The 21,208-nt window shown below is 42.4% G+C and overlaps 1 protein-coding gene across 3 annotated transcripts in view; it reads left to right on the top strand.

Moving 5' to 3' along the window:
* The window catches only part of LOC138112860 (VPS10 domain-containing receptor SorCS1-like), a 270,350-nt gene that overhangs the window by 18,718 nt on the left and 230,424 nt on the right, over positions 1–21,208 (top strand). The window contains exon 1 of one of the 3 annotated variants that reach the window (XM_069020454.1): positions 2,500–2,550. The exons of the other annotated variants lie outside the window; for them this stretch is intronic. Coding sequence (XP_068876555.1) covers positions 2,536–2,550 — 15 coding nt within the window. The 5' untranslated portion in view covers positions 2,500–2,535. Of the gene's footprint in view, positions 1–2,499; positions 2,551–21,208 lie in introns of those variants that run through there. 3 annotated transcript variants of the gene reach the window in all.

Genomic DNA, 21,208 nt, shown 5'->3' with positions numbered 1-21,208 from the left:
CAAACCTTTATGAGCAAGCAGGGGAAAGAAATACTTTGAGAAATTTTATGAGGAGCAGAGAATATTGTACAAAAGAATCAGCATCTCATTATAAAATGTTACTCAGGAAACCTGTACTTAATCCTTTTATATAGAGATCATTTTGTTTAAATAAGGACATATGTGGAGATTGTTGCTGGAGAGGGTTCAGAGAAAAGATGTCTGTAATTTTGGGCTTCTGCTTAAGTATTGGCATTGTGTGGTTGATGTCTGAACTGGGATGACACAAGACAAATTAAATTTTAACTCATTAGTAAATTTTCCTCCTAACAAGCTACTCAGATGATCCAGAAATACATTATGCAGTAGCAGCTGCTAGGAGATGAAAATATTTCATTGTAGCAATACATGGTATAATGAAGGATGGGGAATGAATACAGTAGTGCAATAGGGACAGAAGAAGATAGATGACACATAGTTTTAAATATTCACCCTCTGTGTTGAGTTTACACAGGACAGATGACGTCAGTAAATTGAAAACACCACTGAGACACATAAGTCATTAAATACTAATATTAGAACCACTTGGGGAAAGAAAGTTGTCAGGGAGAAGAAAGTTGTCAGAAGAATTTTCTGTTAGAAAATACAGTTTAGTCAAAACCAGAAAATTTCTTGGAGGTGTGTCATTTTCAGTGACATTTTCTATACTAAAATATCAACCAAAATTGTCTGCATTCTGATAGTGTCAAAAGCTGTAGTGAGAAAGCCTTGCCAATTGACTTGCTCTGGCACCAAGATAATGACAACGTGGTGGACACATCTGCTATACCAAATCTGTAAGAATAAGTGTAGAAGTTCCTTGTTCCTCTGTCCTCTTTGACCCCCACTTCTGGGGGGGCCCTGTGTATTCTTGGGCCCTGTGTATTCAAAGCCATAGATTTCTGTCCTGGAGAGACTTGGTTTCCATCTGTCTCCTCTTTGCTGAGTCTCCTCAGTTGCATGGAGGGCATCACCAAAGGATTTTTGCTGAAGTTCTTCGGGCACTGAAGGTGCTTCAGGGAGGCAAGTCAGAGGGTAGTCTGAAAGGCTCCAATGTTTTCCTTTCTGAAGCACTTAGGGGGATTTTACCACTGATAATCATTGAAGTGTCTAGAACCACATCTCTGTATATGTTTGAGATTAATGTTTAATGTTCTGACATTATGGAAAGGAAATGCTTTGGTGTTACTGACTACCAGAGGAAAAGTATTGACTGATACTCATGGGAAATTAATGATCTTGCCTTTCCCTCTTGGGACTGAAACCAAGCATTAGCCTGTCTGAATTCCTCAGAACAGAAGTGCTGGCTTCTGACACATTCAGGTGGAGAATGCAGCTTGGAAGGTGGTTTTAAAATTAATCTAGGCAATATTTTGCCATAAGACGATCTTCATTGGCTGCTATAAACTTACGGTGAAGGGAACTTGAATATCAAATACTGCTTTTTGTTCCTGAAACAGTCTTAGCTTTCACTGAGGATAGCTCTGTGGAAAATCAGATGTGTGGCAGCTTCACCATTTGTTAACTAGATAGAAACTCAAGGGAAGAACGAATTGCAAGAGAAACATTTTTGAAAGCCCAAATCGCTGTTTTTCACCATTCTGACCCCTTCCCCTGCTGAGCAGATTGACAGCCAAGATCCCAAGGTATGCAATTTCCACTCAAGCTGAAGCCTCCTGAAGGTGTTAATCGCTGACAAAGTTTTAGTGTGGAACAAGGAGATGTCTCCTCCCTGTTAATTGCAAATCCTGTACGATGTTTCTTTTTAAAGCACTGACATGCTTTAAAGACAAACATTTGATTGCTGGTTTAAAGAGCTGACTGTCTCAGCCATGATCTGGGAGGCAGATAGATGCAGCTGCCTCAGTGCAGAAAGCGTTCCAAGGAATGCTCTGGAGTGCTTCGTGTAGGACTCAGAGAGCTTGATTGCAGTGGCCTCACTCAGGGAGGAGGTAGGGTGGATATTTGCTGCTGCTTAAATGTGTGAACAGGCAGTAAGAAGCAGCAGAAACATGAGGTTTACAAATCCATTGATTATGCAATCACCCCATCCAGCCTAGTAAAGTTTTTTGTGATTTAGATAATTAACTTTTGAAAGGGGAAAAAAAAACGATAAAGAAGATACAGATGGGCACAAACACACAGGAGATGAGCATTGATTTTAGGGTGTGGGGAGAAGCTGTAGGAGGCAATCTGAAGGAAGGTGAGGGAAACTGTCAGGGTGTAAATAGGCCCTTGAAAGGGACCCATGTGGCTGCAGTTCCCTGCCTTCTGAGGTGGAAGGAGTAAGTGATTAACGACCAGAAAGAGATATGAGGGGTAAGTGTAGAAAGTTGAGGGTCTTTTGTAGAAGTCTGTGAAACTGTAAGTAGTCTGTTGAAGAGCTTTTTCGAGCAGAGAAGCTGAGCCATGGTTGTTGGTAAGCTTTGAGGAAAGCTGATGCTGAGTGATCTCAGCTGAAGGAAGACCCACCTTTGAAATGTTTTCTACCAGTGAAGAACCAGTCCTGGGGGAGAAATGTGTTCTAAAAAGGTAGGAAGACTTTCTGGTTTTGGGCAATGTGGAGAATGAGAGAAGGCTTAGCAAAACTGGGGGAGGATAAGGCTGGAAAATTGTGTGCTGAGATGTTGCCTGGAAGATACAGGGAATGGGGCAGCAAATGGAAGTTGCTGATGGAGCAGAATAATGTGATGGTGTTAGAAAGCTAAGTTTGTGGAACATGGCCTAGAGAAATGGAAGAGCGGGCAGGGGAAAATTAGAGAGAAGGCAAGGGTTGTGGATTGGGGTAATACAATCAGAGTAATAGGTTTTAATAGTGGTTTTAGCTCCAGAACAGGCTAAAAAGATACTCTAGAGGGAAAAGAACATTTCACTTTTTTAGATGCAGATAGCTGGATTGGTTTCATGCAAAGAGAAGAGCATGAGTTTTTTTGGGAAGGAACGTGTTTTTTTCTCTTGGGGGCTTTGGACTTAAGTGATGTAGCACTGGCTGGTAACAAAAGACACAGGAAGAGGGTAAGAGCCAGGGTGAAAGTAAAGAAGTCTGATTATGTCTTGATAATACAGCTTGGAGGATGTGATAAGGAAACACACTGTCACATACTAACATTGTTAGCCAAAATTTCATACTCAGTGAGCAGAGTTGTTGCTGGAGGGTGAGGCATAGATGAAATAATTCACCTTTAGTTTTCCATGCTGTGACTTTTCCTTGCATGCACTGTGCTATTTGTTCTCAGCATCTCTGAATGAGAGTCACCTTTCTTAGCCATCACCTGTGGAGATTTGACATGAACCAGCCAGTAAGTTGTGTCTGATGCATCTGGTTTAATTGTATTTCAGTGCTTAGAGTCAGAGCTGTGATACGTGGACAAGGCCCTCTTCAGGGATGTGGGCAATTACACAAATTGGTGTGGAGACATCTGGCCAGAAGAGATGTATTTTACCTTCTTGAATTTGGCAGGGAATGGCCTTGCTACTTGTCGAGGTACAAGCTCTTACAGTGGGAAAAATGCTGTCTGGGCTCAGAAGGAAGTGAAATACTTGGGGACAACCAAATTCTGTAGATGCAGCTTTTGTTTTCAGAAGGATGATGTAACCAAAACCAAAAGCCTTTAGGCCCTCCTGTATCTTTGTGATAAAAGTTAATGTGGATAAGGGATCACCCTGTGCTCAGTGGGGAAATCCAGCGGTGCATTTTTGCCTTTTGAGTGTGGAGACTTAGAAAGAGCTCTCCTGTGGCTGACAATGCAATCACAGCAGAATGTTTCCAGCCTGGCTTGCATGTGAGACTCAGAGGTGAAGTGGGCTGTCAGTGTTGAGCTAAGGAGGAGCAATGTCATACGTACTCTTGGCTTGCGGGAGGTTACCTCAGGTGCTTGTGTTTACGGTACCTTAGCTTATGCATTTAAAGTGTATCTTCTACTTAAGGGTGAGGAGCCCTCATGTGGACAGTTACCACAGATGGGCTAATGTTTGCTGCCTCTTTAAATTGTGCTAGTGTGAGATGCTTCACTTGATATCCTCAGATTTTTTCCAGCTGAAGCTTTTGCATGTCTGCCTGCAGAAGTTTGCACTATGGTATTGCTTCTTTGTTGGGTTTTCTTTCTTTTTTAAGCTGGTGTTGACAGCTGGTGGCAAAGGGATGATTTTAAATGGGTTGATGTGTTATAAAAGGCATAAAGAGGCAGCTTCTAGCACCTCATATCCTGCAGTTATTACCTCAAGGGAGCTGGGAGTCTCTGGGATGACCAAGAATTACAGCAGCACTTAGCAGTGGCTGACTCTTGGCTTCTTTAGAAGGTGATTTCTCCCATTCCAATTGATTTTTTTTTTTTAATGTTCATTCCTCTCCTTTCCCCCATTCATTCCAACTTCTTTAACTTGTGAAAGTGAAACACAGCTTGGCTTACTTCTTGTGAAGATCTGCCAACACCCACATTAACCCACAAGTACCTTCTTTCTAGCCAGTATTTTGGCAGGAGACCTTCTGTCTTCATAGTGCATAGTTCCTTCTGGAGAATAGAACTTGCACTACTGTTCATAGTTCTACTTAGAAGATTTTTCATATATGTGCCTTCAGGTCAAAAGGGTTTTTGAGTTTTCTGCTTGATTTGTCGTGAGATGTGAAAAGAAATCTGCACTTAGATCCGCCACTCTTTTTGGAAATTTCACTGAGGATGTGTTTGACTCGCTCTGGTTATAATCTAGCCCTTGGTGTGTGTGTATGTGAGTGAGGATGGCCACTTGTGTTGGTGAATGACAGGGGAGAGACCCCCAGCTGCCCCTTTCCCACCTGTTGCACCAGCACCTCTCCTGTTGGTGCCACAGGACAAATGATATCACCACCCTATGTGTAAGAAAATGCCAGACAGTGCCAGGTGAAGGTGGGGTAGTTGTCCCTCTATCAAGGTTAAGGCATAGCAGTTGCATGGGATGGTATCTTGAGCTGCATTTCCACTGAGATGCCAGGTTCTCCTTGTGATTTTCCTCGGGTTAGGCGCTGTCTTGTTCAAGATGGGGCTTGGAACTTGTCCTGCCTTTTAATCCACTTCAGCATCCCCCTAACTTTCTAAATAAATTGGAAGTGTTCACTTTGGAAGAGAAAAACAATATTTTAAGGTATGTGGGAGAAGTGCTTATTCTCAGCTCAGCCTTATCAGAAACAGAATGTTCCAGCATTCCCATCCATTATGTAAAGGGGAAACATGAGGGGAACAATGTAGAGATCTTGACAGGAATTTTCCAGTTGATGGTATCCACTGCCCCCCAACAGTGTTTCCCCTGGTGTGTGCTTGGGCAGAACGTGGGTCTGTCCACACAGCCACAGCTACCTGCAGCCTGCTTTTGACACCACTCCTGTTCCCTCACACAGAAGGTAAATTGTAGCCAGGATGAAATATTTTTTCTAATTATAAAGCATTAAATGATCTTCATCTACCTTCTCCCCAATGAACAATGCAATTGAATTATCATTAGAGCTTGTACAGAACCTTTGATAACAATGGAGCCATTTGTGTTAAATTCAGGGTTAGTTTTCTTATTCCATGAAGTCCCATCATTGTGTTGATTGTACTTTGAAGTCATAGCAGGCTTCCCTCTCCTGCTATTCACCTAATTTATTTCAGCCCCAACACACAACTCCTAAATTCTTGTTAAATTTGTTTCTGAACAAAAAGACTAAAACCAGAGTGTCTTAAATGAAAGACATGAGGCAGTTATGGTTCCATTCATTTCCTCATATCTATTTGCTGTATCTAGAGAGCTATTGTTATGTGTGCACTACTGGGAAATAATAATACTGATAAAAAATAATAATTCTCCCAGGATTTGCTGTCAATAGAAACAATCTACAGAGAACTCAGACCTACAGAGTGAGTGATTAAAGTTTAGCAGCAGAACTGAAAAATACTTTCTGAATGCAAAAAGGACCTAAAGAAGACAGGAACTAGAGGGATCTGCTTGGTCTCTGAAGCCAGTGTGAGTTAGAACGCTGCTCTAAAGGGGTGGGAACTTATGTGGGAACTCTGCCTCCTCATGGCTCTCCTGTCTTTCTCCTCTTTCCCCAGGAAACCTTCTCTGGCTTGGGGGGCATGCAACAGTTGAAATTTTATCTCTGCCTTAAGCAGGGCTGGAGCAGGAATTTAAGAGCTTGGAGAGAAGTTTGGGTGAACTCAGTGTGTGTGAAAGGATTTACAAAGCTGTTTGCCTGTGACTCTGGGGACTGTGTGTGGATGATACTGAATGTACTACTACTACTGGATGTTACTACTGCCTTTATTCTTCCCAGATATCACAGATTTGATTGGCTTCTGAGAACTGGCATTCCCCAAAGAAAAAGTTAAAAGTCTTCTAAGGAACCCAATTTGAGTCAGATCAGGGTCAGCAATGTACTCGGCTTTGTAGGAATTGTGCTTGTCTGGGGGAAGTGGTTGATCTTACTCTTGGAGAAAATTTTTTTCAACCTAGATGAGTGAAAACGTACAGAATCCCGGTTTCACCGAAGAAGCCTGGTTATTTAAATCCTCCTGTCTCTGTTAGTCTTCTCTCAGAGTGCAAAAGAGCTGGTAAGGTGGGATTAGTTTCCTTTCTCTGATAAAAGCAGATTAATTTTAACACTGGCTAAAATTGCACCCATTTTCTCTTGGTAAATGAACCATAAGACACACTGTCAGAAGTGAGCCTTCCATAATGACTGTGGTTAATATTTCAGAGCTTAAACTCAAGCATGAGAGAATCGGCAATATATGCTGTACATTAGCTTGATTTTTATTCATTTGCAGCTCAAGAGTATTCTTCTCTTCCTCCATGCTAATTTCAGAGTTCTGTAGAGCAAGAGACTTGCATCTGATTTTGTGCTCAGGTATATATGGTATTTTTTGGGGAAAGCTGTCTTGTAGGCAGAAACGAGGCAGGATAGTTCATGTGGTTCTAAGCTGGGGCTCAGGATATCTCAGTTACTGCTCTCTTGCAGAGTTCCTACACTTATCAGAAAATCCCTGTGCCTCGTGGTGATTCAGTCTCTTCAATCGTAGAGTGAATATGAAAATGCTTTCCTTGCTTCTCGTGGAATCCATCAGTTCTTGGGTTCTACAGAGGTTGTGGTGCACTAAAATACCCTGTTAATAAGATCCAAAGTTAGATGGGGAAGATCTCCTAGGGCTCACAAGCTGAGCTGTGCAAACACAAATTCCTGTGTTATGAGGAGTACTACATGTACCAAGGCACATGCCCTGTCTGGGTCTGTGGTCTTCCTTTTTTCCCTCTCACTATATTTGTGCTCATCACATTCATGTGGGGCAGAGAAGATCTGTCTGTGAATCTCAAGACTGTTCTTTCCTGAAGTGCCAGGCAAAGGGTGACTTCTGTCTCGTCTGTTGCTCCCTTGCTGTCTGTTTTCTGCAAAGAGGCTCTTTGGCCAGATCGCTCGGGTGCTGTCTGTGAGTGCTGCTTCATCTGCAGAGAACGTGCTTGGCTGAATGCAGTTTCCATTTGCTGTGTGTTCCACAGGGGTGTTTTCTGCCTGATTCCTGCTCTCACTTCCTGGAAGAAAACATTAAATTTCAGACCGTGGCATCTCTGCTGTTAAAACCACATCCGTGTCTGACTGCCTGAGTTTCCCATTACTTTCTAGTCCTAATGCATAAACCAGTGCAGCCAAGTAAACTGTACAGTACTTAAAAATTACCTGACCCTGTCTTTCTTTCTTATCATCTGCTTCAGCACTGCTTGGGAACTGGAACATCTGAGAGTAGCCCTTTTGGCTTACAAAGCCATAGGTGAGAAAATACAGCAGGAATATGAAAGTTTTAGGACAGGCACTTGGGAATGTAAGTTGAGACAAATTGTGCAGAGGTTGTAGAATAATGCTCTGAGCCTTGGATGAGAAGTTGTAGGACAAATGCAACAGCTCTGGTGTGCTAAAAACAAAAATAAGATGATTGTATATAGCCAAGGTGATAGTTTTCCTAAGAGCTCTTGAAACAACTGAAATTGGTAACATTGCAATTATTCTCAATAACGTAATTTTATTCTACTTGAACATTCTGTTGTCTTGCTTTTTTTTTGTGCCAATTAGGGAAGTGAATTTCTTTCTTAATTACCTAGTTCTCAAGCCCTGATGTAGATTTCTAACACTTTGAGGCATATTTAAGCAGATCTTTGTTTATGCATTTGGGGGAAAAACAAACAGGGAAATTTGGAAAATGTTTTTAGCGTCAACAGTCCTTTGTGAAAACATGCTGTTGATTGATAACCATAATGCTAAGCAACTGTTGTTTCTATAGCTTCGGTGTTGCATTCATTCCAGAGGAGTGACAGAAGATGGAAGCTGTTATTGCCATTGTTTTGCCTTGATAAACCAGTTCACTTTTCCTCAAAAACCTTTACCAGTTTCACACTTTTCATCCTTACATGAGGGAAGAGGGTGCTGCAAAGACTCAGGAAAGGATTCAGGAACTTAACACTTACAGGAAAGAGATTAGAAAGCATCAGTAGCACTGCTGGGGTGAGCCAGAATTCTTATTTCACATCTTTATTATGGGAATCCCTTGGGGTCCTCCTGGGACTCTGTATATTGCTTTCTCTGCCCCATTTCATAGCTCTCACTGCAGCATTGCCACAGAAGCAAATCACCTTTATTTATGAATATCTGAGAGAGAAATTATTAGCACCATCTATTGGAGAAATAGAGATACTGGTTTCTTCACAGGTCTGAATATGCAAAATCTCTTCCCTTTTTGATTTCCAGCTATAGTTTGCAGTGAGAATGTGTTTAGACAACCTGCTTGTCTTTTAACTTAAGGCAGCCTGGAGTCTGTGCTTGGGAGATTGTGCCTTGTTTCAAAATGTACCTGAAAGAAATGCAGTGAACCATTTAAAAGAGGGCAAGCAGACAAAGATTCAAATGTCATAATGGTACCTTGGCCATGGCAGGTTCTGTCACATCAATAGGACAAGGGCAGCAGCTGAGAAACAATTTGCAGCTGAGGAGATAGGCATGTCTAGTGCCTTGAGTCAATCTGGGCTAGCGTGTCTGAGAAATTTGGGTGACGAATGGGATATTTGACCTTCTTGATCTTTATAGGACAAGGAAAACTCTATCTCTTGAAGAAAAAGCAGAGGAAATACTGTTATTAGCTGAAGACTGACTTCAAGGCACATCTGCAGGTTGGAGAGTATTCCCGATCTGGGGTAGTTTCAGGACAAGCATGGTTTGGTCACTGTGACTCCTGACCAGAGCAGTGGCCTCTGTCACATGTTTCAGGTCATTTGCACGTGTAGAGCCTAGCCAGCTCCCAACTCTCACTTTTTCTGTTGCATTATGGGCCTCTCCCTGTTTCTCTAGTGCTCTTGCCCATTGAAATTTTGCGCTGTTCCTGTAGCTTTGGTCTTCCCTGGGCTATTCTGCAGTAACAGCTGATGTCTTGATGGGAGCACCATGATGGCAGTCCAAGGCTCAAATCCCACTACTCAGAAGGAATGACACTTCAAGAACAGATCAGGTAATGGTCTCTTAAATCAGAAAGGTCTGATATTTGCTGCTGTGGGAAATATGTAGCCCTGCACTGATAAACCAAGAGCTGACATACTGCTGGTTCTAAACTGTTTGCCCTACCATATTTGTTGGAGAGTACTTAAAGTCTTTCTGATGCATGTGTTGAACAATGTTCCCTTAATACTTAGTGTAATTATATTAAGATCTTGTTTATCCATTTGCTGTTTTTCCAGCACAGTCTTTTAATTTTCACTCTGTGGTATTTGCACAGTAGAAACAAAAGTCCTATTGTTTTGTAGCCTCTGTTTCACTTGGTAAACAAGCAAAGGTCTTTTATGTCATGGTCACATGATTGCAGCTAATCAAATTAATGTTTTTAAGAAGCTATGGTCTAACAGGTAACTCAATAAAAGCTTAGCTTTCAAAGAATTGGACAATTATCATTTCTGACTCTGGATGGCTGTTGGAGAGACCTCAGTACTTTATATCAAAAATACCTATTTCACTAGCTTGCTCTATCAGTGAGAGCTAAATTTCAGATAATTAAGACCCTGAAATTCAATTACTTAGCTAGATGAATGCCATTCTGAGACTATGGGAGGATTAAATACAAGAGAAGGGTGAAGAGAGCTGTGAAAGGGTTGTTACCACCTCGGGAGGTGGTGTAAGCTGGGCAGTTTCAGCTTTGATCCCATGGGCTACACAGAATTGCAGTGCTCCTGAAATGCATACTGCAGAATTGCTTATGCAGTGACAACCTCCGGAGCTCCTTCACTCCAGTTTTAAGTGATCTAGTGACAGGTTTCCCTGCGTACTTCCCTTGAGAGCTGTGTGCTTGGTCTAATTGATTGACCCATTAGCAAAGCAAATTTCTCTTGCTATTCAGCCAAAATTTTCCTTCTGCTTAATTTCAGCCCATCACTCCTAGTTATGCCCCTGCAAAGCCTGCCTGAACTGCCTTTGCCACACTATAGCTTTATTGATCCTGGCTCTGTGCAAGTAATTCTTTACTGGCTGAACTTATTATTGGCAGTACCAAGGCAGTGATGGCACTAGTGAGAGCCTGTTTCTTGATCTGTGAGGCTGGAAGACAGGAATGCAGTGAAGGAGTTTGGTGGTGTTCACTGAACTTTCTGAATGACAGCACGGAGTGGTGAAAAGTGTTTTCTGAGTTTTCCCCAAGTCTTCAAATATTTGAGTTTGCACAGCTGTGTGTGTGTGTGATATGTGTGGATATCCAGGCCACTGGATGTCAGAGCAGGAGTTCTGAAATCAGAAGTTAACTCATAAACATTTGGCATCTGGGAGATTTTTCAAGGGTAGTTTTTGGATTCCTGTCAAGCAGTGTGTGAATATGTGCAGTGGGGATGGGAGATGGATAATGTCTAGGGAAGTTCTTCTTGCAAGTGTTTGGCTGAAATCTGTTGTGTGATAGGCATCATGAGAGCTGACTCCCAAACTTCATATCCTATGATCCTTCCATTTCAATGTCTTTTCTAGGTTATATACTCCAGAAGCACTGACCATGCTAAAATACCCATGAATTGAGGGGGATAATCACCCCATGACTTGCTCACACCCTGTTGAGAACTACCTGGATCTCTGTCTCACCATGGGCTTTGTGCTGCTGAGTTTATTCTGTCTCTGGGGTGTTCCTCATCTGAGTGGCCAAGCAGGAAAAAGATCAGTGATTCTCCTTGATTCTCAAATTTCCATGCCCTTACCCCTTCTGTGCCTCAGTTTACTCCTGGATGCAACCAGATCTCTTTCCCAGGGGTAGTGGAGTGGAAAGGGGGAGAATGGTGTTTCTTTTGTTGTGATTTAGTTTGAAGACCATTTTCAGGACATTTTGGGCAGCCTGCTCATGCTGTCGTGGAAACTGCTGGTATGTGCCTCTCTGAGCTTACAGATCAACAGAAGGGTTAGAGGGGCACTGTTAATAAGAATTTTAAAGCTTCTGATGAAATTGTGTCCCATATAGAGGAAAGCAGAGAGGCATGTGTGGGGTAGCAGACAGTGGGAAATAACACTCTGTGGATAAAACAGCTTATGCTCGACTGTACTGGTACTGCTCCCATTGAGTTTGTAACAACACAAGCACAAAATTGTAGTTATCAAGCCTTAGGCACTACACAGCATTTACAAGCTGAGGTATATCAAACTCCTTGTTTTAGGATACTAGGCCCCTATCAATGCAAGAAGAGCTAAGCACAGAAAATTGCTGCAACCTGCTGCTGGGATGCCAGTGGACACTGAGCCTCCCACGTCCTGTTGCATGTTCCTGGAGGCTGGTTCTGCAAGTGGTTAATAAATGTGAGCTGTGCACCTTTCCACTGTGGCTGCAGAAGCAACACCAAGCCAATTATTTGCCCATCAGAGCTGGGTTACGGTGTCCCTCCTCCCATCTTCTCTATCCATTCTTTTGTTTTTGTATTGTTTTGCTGAGAGTGTAAATGCAGAGATGATTAATTGCCTTGCTGGCCCGATTCTGTCGGTACATGGGATCTGCTTATATCAAAATGCTCCAGCCCAAATGACTAGAGTATGTCAGAGTTAGGTGATTAAAGAATTATAAAATACTTTCTGAACATCCTATTCTCAACTCATTGTGACTTTGGACAGAAGCCCAGACAACTGGGGAGAGAGAAGGGTGAAAAATAAATAATTAAAAAAAAAAGAATATAAAAATAATAAATTCAGTGAGAGGGACTTCTGCAATATTTTGCTCTCATTTTATTGGGAAGAGAAGATTGATAACAAACATTAGTGAGGCAAAATTACAGTGATTTGTATAGATTCCCAGGTGAACAAGTTTAACATTAATAAAATATTATAGCCTTCTCTATCACAGAACTATTGTATTGATCATAAAATGAAAGGGCTTTATATATATAGGTAGGGGAGTGTGTGTGCTCTTATGGCATAGATGGAGGCATCTCATTTTCCACTAATAGATGAAAATCTGTGTTGGGCTGGAATAGTGAAGTGTTTAACTCTGCTAATGCTGTGGATGATTACTGCTCTGGGAGAGGATGCACCTGGCAAACTCTTACTTCAGATGCCAAAGCAAACCCAGTGGATCTTGCTGAAATGCCCCCTAAGCCACCAGTGCCTTAAACCCAGCTCAGGTGCCCTGTTAGTTTCTGTTGAGGTTGGCAGCAAGCTGAGCACCCCGTGGCTCTCGTAGGTGTGAGTGTGGCACAGCACATCAGGGTTGACAGTTTAAGTGCTCTCTCCCTGCTGCTCCAGAGTTTGTGGCAGGAGCTGAGCAAAACTGAAAGACATCTAAATAGAAAGAAACACTTCAGGATAAGAATTTTTTATGTCATGTTTTTGAGATAAGTGGTTTTGGAGTTTCTGTACTGGCTGGTTTTATTTTATTACAGACTATGCTGAGGGATAGGCTGGGTAGCACTGTCTTTTGCAGGCTTCTCACCAACAGTCACTGGTTTCTGCTGCGGTGGAGGAAGAAGATGATGTTCCCTCCCAGTCCTGGGACATTTTTCTGGTGATTGTTCTAGCTTACAGCAAATACCTGCTGGTTTAGTGGCTCTAAAATGGTAACAAAAGGAGAGGTGAATTTCACCATGATGCAACACCATCGCCTGCTCTTCTGAGGCACCTTTTACTGGGGCCAAATTGCCAGTCAGGTGAAGTGAATTGACTTCCATGCTTAGCCCTCTTGTGTCCTCCTTAAATATACTAAGTTGAGGAGATTAGCTTACTACCAAAGCAAAAGATGAGATGAATTTGTGGTGATGCTACTTATACAATAAATTGCTATTTGCTTCACGTTTCATTTTCCTCTGTGATAAACTAATATGGCATACTGGACATCTGCTTTCCTTTAAACCATGCAGAACTGGTGAATCATTGTTTTAATTATTGCTATAGATTTAAAGAAGATGGAATTAATTTTTTCTTCCATATAAAATATTTCTAATGCTAATACTCTTTGGGAGTGAAGATAACATCTACTACAAAAATGTTTGTTTTGACAGCATTGTATGTTTTAGCCAAATTAAATGAAGGAAATAGTATTTAACTGGTTTTTTCATTTCACATGACTAGAACTCCTGGTTCCAATCAAAAACCAGCATCCTCCCAACCTGTCATTCTTTCTTAATTTTGGTCCCTACCTTTTTCTAGTTTTTCTACTGTAAGTATTTAAGAGAGAGGAAATGCAAAAGTAGTTATCCCTATTCCCTTTTCTTCTGCTCTCCACCTATACCTTAAATGCTGTTTTGAAATGAAATGTAAAGAAACATTCTTTTTGCAAACGAGGTCAAAGCAAAACTCTGTCTAGAAATCAAATCAAAATTCAATCCAGAAATTTCACTGAACATTTTCAGAGAGCATTATTTTTCTCTGATGTGTTTTCTTGCAAAAGAAAGCCATAGGTTTTCTGACCAATTCTTATTACTAATAACAAAGGAGTTATCAGAAAGATAACCTGTCTCTTAAACTAGACTTTACAGCTCACTGTGTTCTTTTAGGCTTTGAATTCACTTTAATGCATGGGTGTCTTTTGTCATGTAACAAAGAAAGTCAGCTGAGAAAGGACATTGAAGGATTATGTGTATGTGTACACTTGCAGCCTTTCCTAAGCATGAGCTGTGGGTTGCAGTGTTTGCAGAGTGGAAAGGGATGTTCTGTCCTGCCCATGCCCAGGGTCAGACAGAGTCTAAGAAACTATTGAAGAGAACCTCAGTAGGAGGGGAAAATCTACATGAGCATTCAGATTGGAAACAACAGCTCTGATTACACCCTTCAGGTTTCTTACCTACCAGGTAATTTCTATTCTAGCAGATAAAATGATTGTGTATTTTAGATGCCTGTATGCTGGGGAGCTGATCCATCTTGAATGGAAACAATGAATGGAACTGGGGCACCTGGATGGGTTCCTAGTTTGCTGACCCCAACGGGCAGCTTTTATCAAATTGCTCCACTGGGGCCTATTTGCAATGCCAGTTCTTCGAGGCAGCAGCTTTCCATGGGATGAGTAGGTTTCTGTCAGTCTGTGAGTCAGTGCTCTGCATGCCCTGCTGATGAGTAGGTAAAAATGCAGAGCATGTAATACTGTGATTAGCTGAATCTTTTCCTTCCTCCCAAGGAAGCCATGACAGCGTCATGTAGCTTTAATCTGGTGTACCAGTCTCCAGGAACCAGAAGCTGGGTACCACTGCTTTAGATGCTGCTGTTAGACATCTGTCATCCCCAATTTTAAGAGCCCTATCCATGTACTTCCTTTTAGAAGAAGAGGGGCTGTGGTGGGAGATGAGCTCTGTAAAGTCTTTATTTTACCCAGGAAGTAAAGATGAGTGTTTCTGCATAGCCTCTCTTGTTTTTCAGGCAGTTTTAGAAAGCTGTGCTAAAAGTGAAGCAATGGCTTGTCACTTCTAAACTGCTGGTGCTGTAAAGACAAGGAAGGAAGGGAATGGCAGATGTTTATCTCCATGTTTATACCAAGTTTTAGTGCATCAATCACTCAGCGCAATCAAGACTTGTGGAGGAGAGATAATAAGATTTATTGGTGGCTGTTGGGATAACCCACATAGTGCATAAATATGTTAGTAAAACCCCAGGGAGTCTTGGTCTATCAAAATGAAATAGGCAGGAAGGAGCATGGGCCTCCCAGCTATGGAGCAGCTGAGCCCTTGGTGAGAGGTCAGTTCTTCACAGTCAACATGAATTGCATAAAGCTCCTGATGGCTTTTTGTGTTGTGTGGTTTTTGTTTTGGTTTGGTGTTTTTTTTTTTTTTTTCCCCAACATTCAGTGAAGATCTGAGAAACAGAAATCAGGAAAGCAGACACTGGGTGTGGTGGAGGAGTAAGAGGCAAGGAATAAGATACCATTTTCTATCTTCCGCTATCAAAGTCATCAGTGTGACCGTGATGGCTGGACTTGCCACAGGCTGCTTGGTTGTGACACGGAAAAGACTCAGATGAAGAATTGTGTTGACTTATGAGCAGTTAAGTTACAAGTTAAAAATGTGACTTTATTTATTACTCTCGAATGATCATTAGAAGCAGGTGATCCAGAGAATCTTGGGTAAGGAACAGCTGGGTTTTCCCTTCTTTATTCCGAAGAAAGAGGCATCTTGTCTCCAAGTTAATTTTGTTTCCTTTGCACTGCTTGGCCCCTTCTGACGATGTTGGTTATCTTTTGATATGAAACACAAGCTGTGATCATGAGGTATCTGTGTACTTCCTTGTATACAGGTATTGATAGTCCAGATGATCAATTCTACTTCAAAGTTATTTGCTATTTTTGGCTGACATACTTGAGTTTTTCATTTTGTATGATTCAGAGCTGACTGATAAACACCTATATAATGACAAAATTGGTCTGCAACCAAGCCCAGTTATTTCACAATATGCAGCATTCTGGGATTTAGGAAAATACAAATACCAAAGCATCTGTGGACCAGGTGGAACAAAGACAAGGCAGGTTAAGGCAGGGGCTGGTCCTTGTTACAGGCAGGTACAGGTGTGGGCTTCAGTGCTGCAGGCTTATTCCTGCCCTCTAGTACACACATGGCACATGCCATAGTACCAGCTATACTGAAATGGGCAAAAGCCATAAATGGAGTAGCTTCCCCTCCTGCTGTGTGGATACAAATGCATGCCTGCCACATCTTCAGGCAAATAAAACTGGGTCCCAGAAGTCCGTGAGTTAAGCCATCAGTCTGCATGTACAGTCCAAGAGAAGGCTCTGAGGTTTTCTACCTGTGCTCACACATTTGAGGACAACCTGAATGGGAGAGATCTCAGGACATCTCCATTCTAATCTCCTACTGAAAGCAGGGACAGTTTTGAGATCCAGCCAGGTGCATAAGAGCTATTCACTGTTGGATCTTGAAAACTTCCTCAGATGAAGGCTGTGTGACTTCACTGGGCAGCCTGTCCCACTGCCTGACTTTCTCACAGGGGAGATGTTTCTCCCTTGTGTCCAGGCTGAACTGCTTGTGTTTCAACTTGCACCTGTTCTCTCATTCTCCCACCATTCCCCACTGTGACAAGCCTGCCTCTTCCTGATGGGCTCCCTGTTGGCACCTCTGGAGCCCTCAAAGCCATCTCCTCTCAGGGCTGAGCAGAGCTCACTCCTGTTGGCTTTCTGCAGAGGTGTTCCATCCCCACTGTCCAGATAGCTCTGTCCTGAGCAAGCTCCACTTTATTCAAAGTGGAATATTCAAATATTCACTTTATTCCACTTTATTCTCTGCACTGGGGGTGCAAAAAACTGTAGATGGTGTCTAACAAATGCTGAGGAGAGGGAATAAGCACTTCCCTTGATCACTGTTTGGGCTCATGTTCCTGCTCCCTGCAAGACTGCCAGCTACCTTTGTTACCAGGGTGCAGGGCTGGCTTGTGCTCTGCTCGCTGCCTGCCAGGACCCTTGCACCTCCCCAGAGAGCTGTTCCCCAGCCAGGCAGACCCTTGCCCCTCTAGAGAATTTTGGCTCTTGTTACAAGAGGCAGAACATAAATAGAGAATAGTTCCTGCACTTGCCTGTGTTACATGTGTCGGAAGATGAGGTTGCCTTCAGGCATCCTGATGATTATTTTCTCTGAGCACTTAGCAACTTGCCATTGTTTGAAGTATGAGCATGGTTTGATAAAAACCAAAAAACACCCCTTAAAACATTTTACTCAGGGCTGTTATGCTCAGAGTAAGTTCTGTTCTATGGAGTTTTCTATTTACCCTCTTCTCCCCTTGAACAGGATGCCTTTTAGAACATGTTTGATAATCCAGGAGATGTCTCAGAGTTCTAAACAGCAGCTGCACAATGTGGTTGTGTGTTTCCTTCAGCATAATAAGAAATTCTCCTTTGCATCCACCAGTTACTGACATTGCTTGGAAGTGACACAGTGTGTGCTTCCTTCCTTTTATCAGTTAGAATTTTAGAGTCTGAGGAGTTACAAAACAAGCTTCCCCTTAACTTCTGAATGACTGAGCTAGATGAGGATTAGCTGCGGAGAAATCAGCGTTCCTTCAGTTTAATTGAACTGGTGTATCAGACTGAACAAATTTCACTTCAGTAATGTTTAAGATTCACGGGTGTGTTAACTAGTGCTTATCCAACCGGGGGTTTATTACTTTGTAATTAAATGTTATGAATTACTTAATTAAAATAAATAACCATACAAAGATGAGAATGGGCTTAATGTATTTTGGCTTCTTTTTTTAAATGCTGGCACACTGCAGTTGCCCTGCTACAGCATTAGTGGTGGGATTTTCCCATCAGAAGAGCCCTGCAAACTGTCATGGGAGCAGATAATGAAGCTGATGTGCTTTGTCTTTGGGTGAGTGGACATGTCTCTAGCTCCAGATCTGTGTGCAGGGTGGGAGCCCAGCAGCTAATTTCTCTGGGGGGGGGGGGGGGGCTGTGGAGGCTGTTATGGCCTCACAGAGCACAAATATGTAAATAGCTCAACAAGAGGCTGTTCTCTGCCTTTTTTTTTTTTTTCCCTGCTTTCACTTTGCCTGGTCCAACTGTAGAGGACTCTATTTTCAATGACAAATTTATGTGGCCTAATAGAATCAAAATGTATTTCTCCACTTATGTTTCTTGTTCTGTTTAATCTTTATAATTTGTCATACTCATATATTTACTCCATACACACAGACTCTTTCTTTTCTTAGATTTAATCCCTTTGCTATTTGTATCCCATGCTGTTTTATTTCCTAAAACCATTATTTAGCCCTAATGATGTTACCAGCTGTACTGTTTAATGAATGATAGATTTCATAGCAGGAGTGTGTCTTTCTATGGTTCTGATTCCTCATAGGAACTGAAATTATTCCATGCAAGCCATTTCTGATGCCTTTCTTGTTTTAGTTACTCACCGTCCAGCTTTCCAGCTGCTGGAAGAAGCCGATTGTGATGAACATTTAACATCTTTTATAGCAATGGGAGATGTAAAGTAAGGAATGCGAGGATCTGTTTTATTTTTTCATGCTCTTATATTTTAATTTTTGGTTTCAGAGGGGCTATCTGCCTGCCTCTAGCCAGCTGGGAAGCAGTGCTCTGACTTTGGGTAAGTCTCAGCTTTGAGTTCTTTGGACCTCAAGAAAAATCAAAAGGTTAAAAGCTGGGAAAAAAACCCAACCCCCAATCTGGAAGTAAATAGACCTGATATGATGGAATTACTTAAAACAAAAATAAAATCTTAATTATCATGGACAGCTGATGGAAAGATGGACAAGCTTCTATTACCACTATCCTCGACATCTACAGGAGGAACTCCATCTGCTCTGAGTTTTGGGACTGCATCCAAGGCACAGTGAGCTAGAAACACTGGCCCCAGAGGATGGTTTGTGTCCAGGATGGTTGAAGCCCCCCTGCCAGGCACCAGCTTCACAGCTGGAGGTGGGAGCTGCTTGTTGCCCAATGTTCACAAGTGCTCTTGCACCCAGCTATAAGGCCTCTCCTACACATGGCTGTGGTTCTTCATGCAGAGTCTGAGCAGAGGTACAGCTGAGCAACTCTGCTGGGAGGCATGGCAGTCTTTAGATTGGGCTAAATGGGAAGAGGTTCAGGAGAAGTCAGGACTTGCCAGTTCATCGCAGTGCTCTGGCCTCCTGTGCAGATGGGGCTATCTGGGTCTTGTCTTGTGGGACTGCTGTAAAGACCTGCAAATGTGAATCAAATTGAGTGCCTTTATCAGTTAGAGAAAAAGACCAGAAAGGCAGGACTCGTGGGTTCCTGTGTGGTCAGGGGAAACTCAATTAACTGCTCCGTGCTTCAGTGCAAGCCATCGGTAACATAAGCATCATGATACTTGCCTGCCACTGAGGGCCATTTACTTAATTAAATTGCTGAGATCTTCAAATAAGAGATACTTTAAATAAGTAGTTCTGTGTGGGGTGGAAGTAATGGAGCTTGGTTTCCAATGGCCTTGTCTTGTGGTTCATTGCCAGCTCTGATTGAAACTTTCCCCTGGGCTAAGACTTCATGAGGTTGGTTGTTTTTTTTTTTTTCTAATTCTCTCTCCAGGCTTCCCAGGTGTTCAGTACAAGGTAATCTTGGCCTTTCCTGTAGAACAGGCATTCCCAGGGGATGTTTCTTGGATGTCTCTTTTCTGCCCAGCTTCCTGGCTTGTTTAGAGATTTTTCTGTGGTACTGCAGATGTAAACCTTGGCCCAAGTCAGCCAGGAGTTCCAGGCAGTGCAGCAGGAGGGGAGACCTGCAGACACAGCAACCTGCAGCACACAGGACAGCTTGCAAAAGCCTGACTTGCTTTAGAAGTCGTGTGGAAACTGGAGCATGACAGTGCAAACCTGTTGCTTAGAAATGACAGAGGAACTGAAAGAGGCAGTGGGGTTCGAATGTTTCACGTGGTCACTGTGAGAATGAGGAGTTGTGGCCAAGGCTCCTAAGTCACTTGGACACTTTGCTTATCTGCTCCAGTGTGATGCTGTCCTAAGGATGTCTGCATCCCTTTCTTCTTTTTAATTGTTTCTTTTGCATCTGGACACTTTCCTGTAAGGAAAGTGTGGTTTATGGATTTTCCTCAGTGCTTAAAGCGAAGGAGAGCCTGTCAAAACCAGCTAGGTGATACCAAATCTCCTGTGTTGATAGCTCTGAGGCAGCTCTCCTTGCTGTAATTCATTCCTGCTGACAGGCTGTCCAGTTGGGAAGAGTTTTTTAGGTTTTTTCAGCTGTTCCAGTTTTTGTGCACCCTGCCTTCTGTGGCTCCTGCAAACAGACCAGAGATAATGCAGGTACCCCTTGGCACCCCACTTTAAATTAGACTGGTGAATACACTGTGAGTCTGGGAAGCAGATGGAGAATTACTCACTACAAAGAAGAGAGAGGGTTGCTTTGGGGGTTCAGGGAATGGGGAACATAGCTGGTGACCTCGGTTAGAATGTGAATGGGTGTGAATATATGCATTACTACACCTGCACCCCCTAGGCAGTACTCCTGCTGTGGTTAGACTGATCAAGTCAGCTCAGGAGTTGACACTTTCTCCCTGTTACTCTGGGTAAAGTACAGGGAGAAACGCTCTCCTCTGAGCTACCTTTCTGTTTCCCTGGGTGCTGCTCAGCTGACGTTGGGAATAAACTGGCTGTAGGGTGTAAATGCAGAGAAACATCATTCACAGAGAAACACATCCTCCATGGTGGAGGAATCCGTGGGTGCAGGAATTGCATTGCAGATGAAGTCAGGCGTTTGGGCCTGCAGCTGCAGAGAAAATGAGCAGTGAATAGCAGTTAATTGAAAGCTAAAGTAGCTGTTTACTGGCAGTATAGTCTTGCCTTTTCTCCTTTGTTTAATTTGTGTGAGATCGCTCAAAATCAGCATCTTTGACCCAACATGTTTCCAATATTTATTTGTTTTCCTGTTTCCAGCTGAATTTATATGGCAAGCTTTTTATCCTTTCTTCTTCTTTTTTCTTTACTTTTTTTTTTGAAGCCAGCATGTTGTATTGTTGATCCTCACTGTTAAACTGCTGCTATGCATCAGTTGACAAACTGATTCTCTCACTGAGCCAGTTAAATTCTGCTGATCTTCACTCAACAAGTAATTGGAACTTTGGAGAATAGGGATGCAAGAAGGACTACTTGGATAAAGAAGGGTTTATGGGTCTGGGCAAAAGGAGTTTTAAAATTCTTTTGGGATACATAGAGTAAACGTTGAGTCAGGAAAAGAGGTAAATATTTGTGGCATCCCATTGATTGAATGAGGCT

The sequence above is a fragment of the Aphelocoma coerulescens genome, chromosome 6, assembly GCF_041296385.1.
Source record: "Aphelocoma coerulescens isolate FSJ_1873_10779 chromosome 6, UR_Acoe_1.0, whole genome shotgun sequence".
Taxonomy (NCBI): domain Eukaryota; kingdom Metazoa; phylum Chordata; class Aves; order Passeriformes; family Corvidae; genus Aphelocoma; species Aphelocoma coerulescens.
The sequence above is the reverse complement of the archived record's forward strand: the minus strand, read 5'-3'. Positions and strand labels throughout refer to the sequence as shown.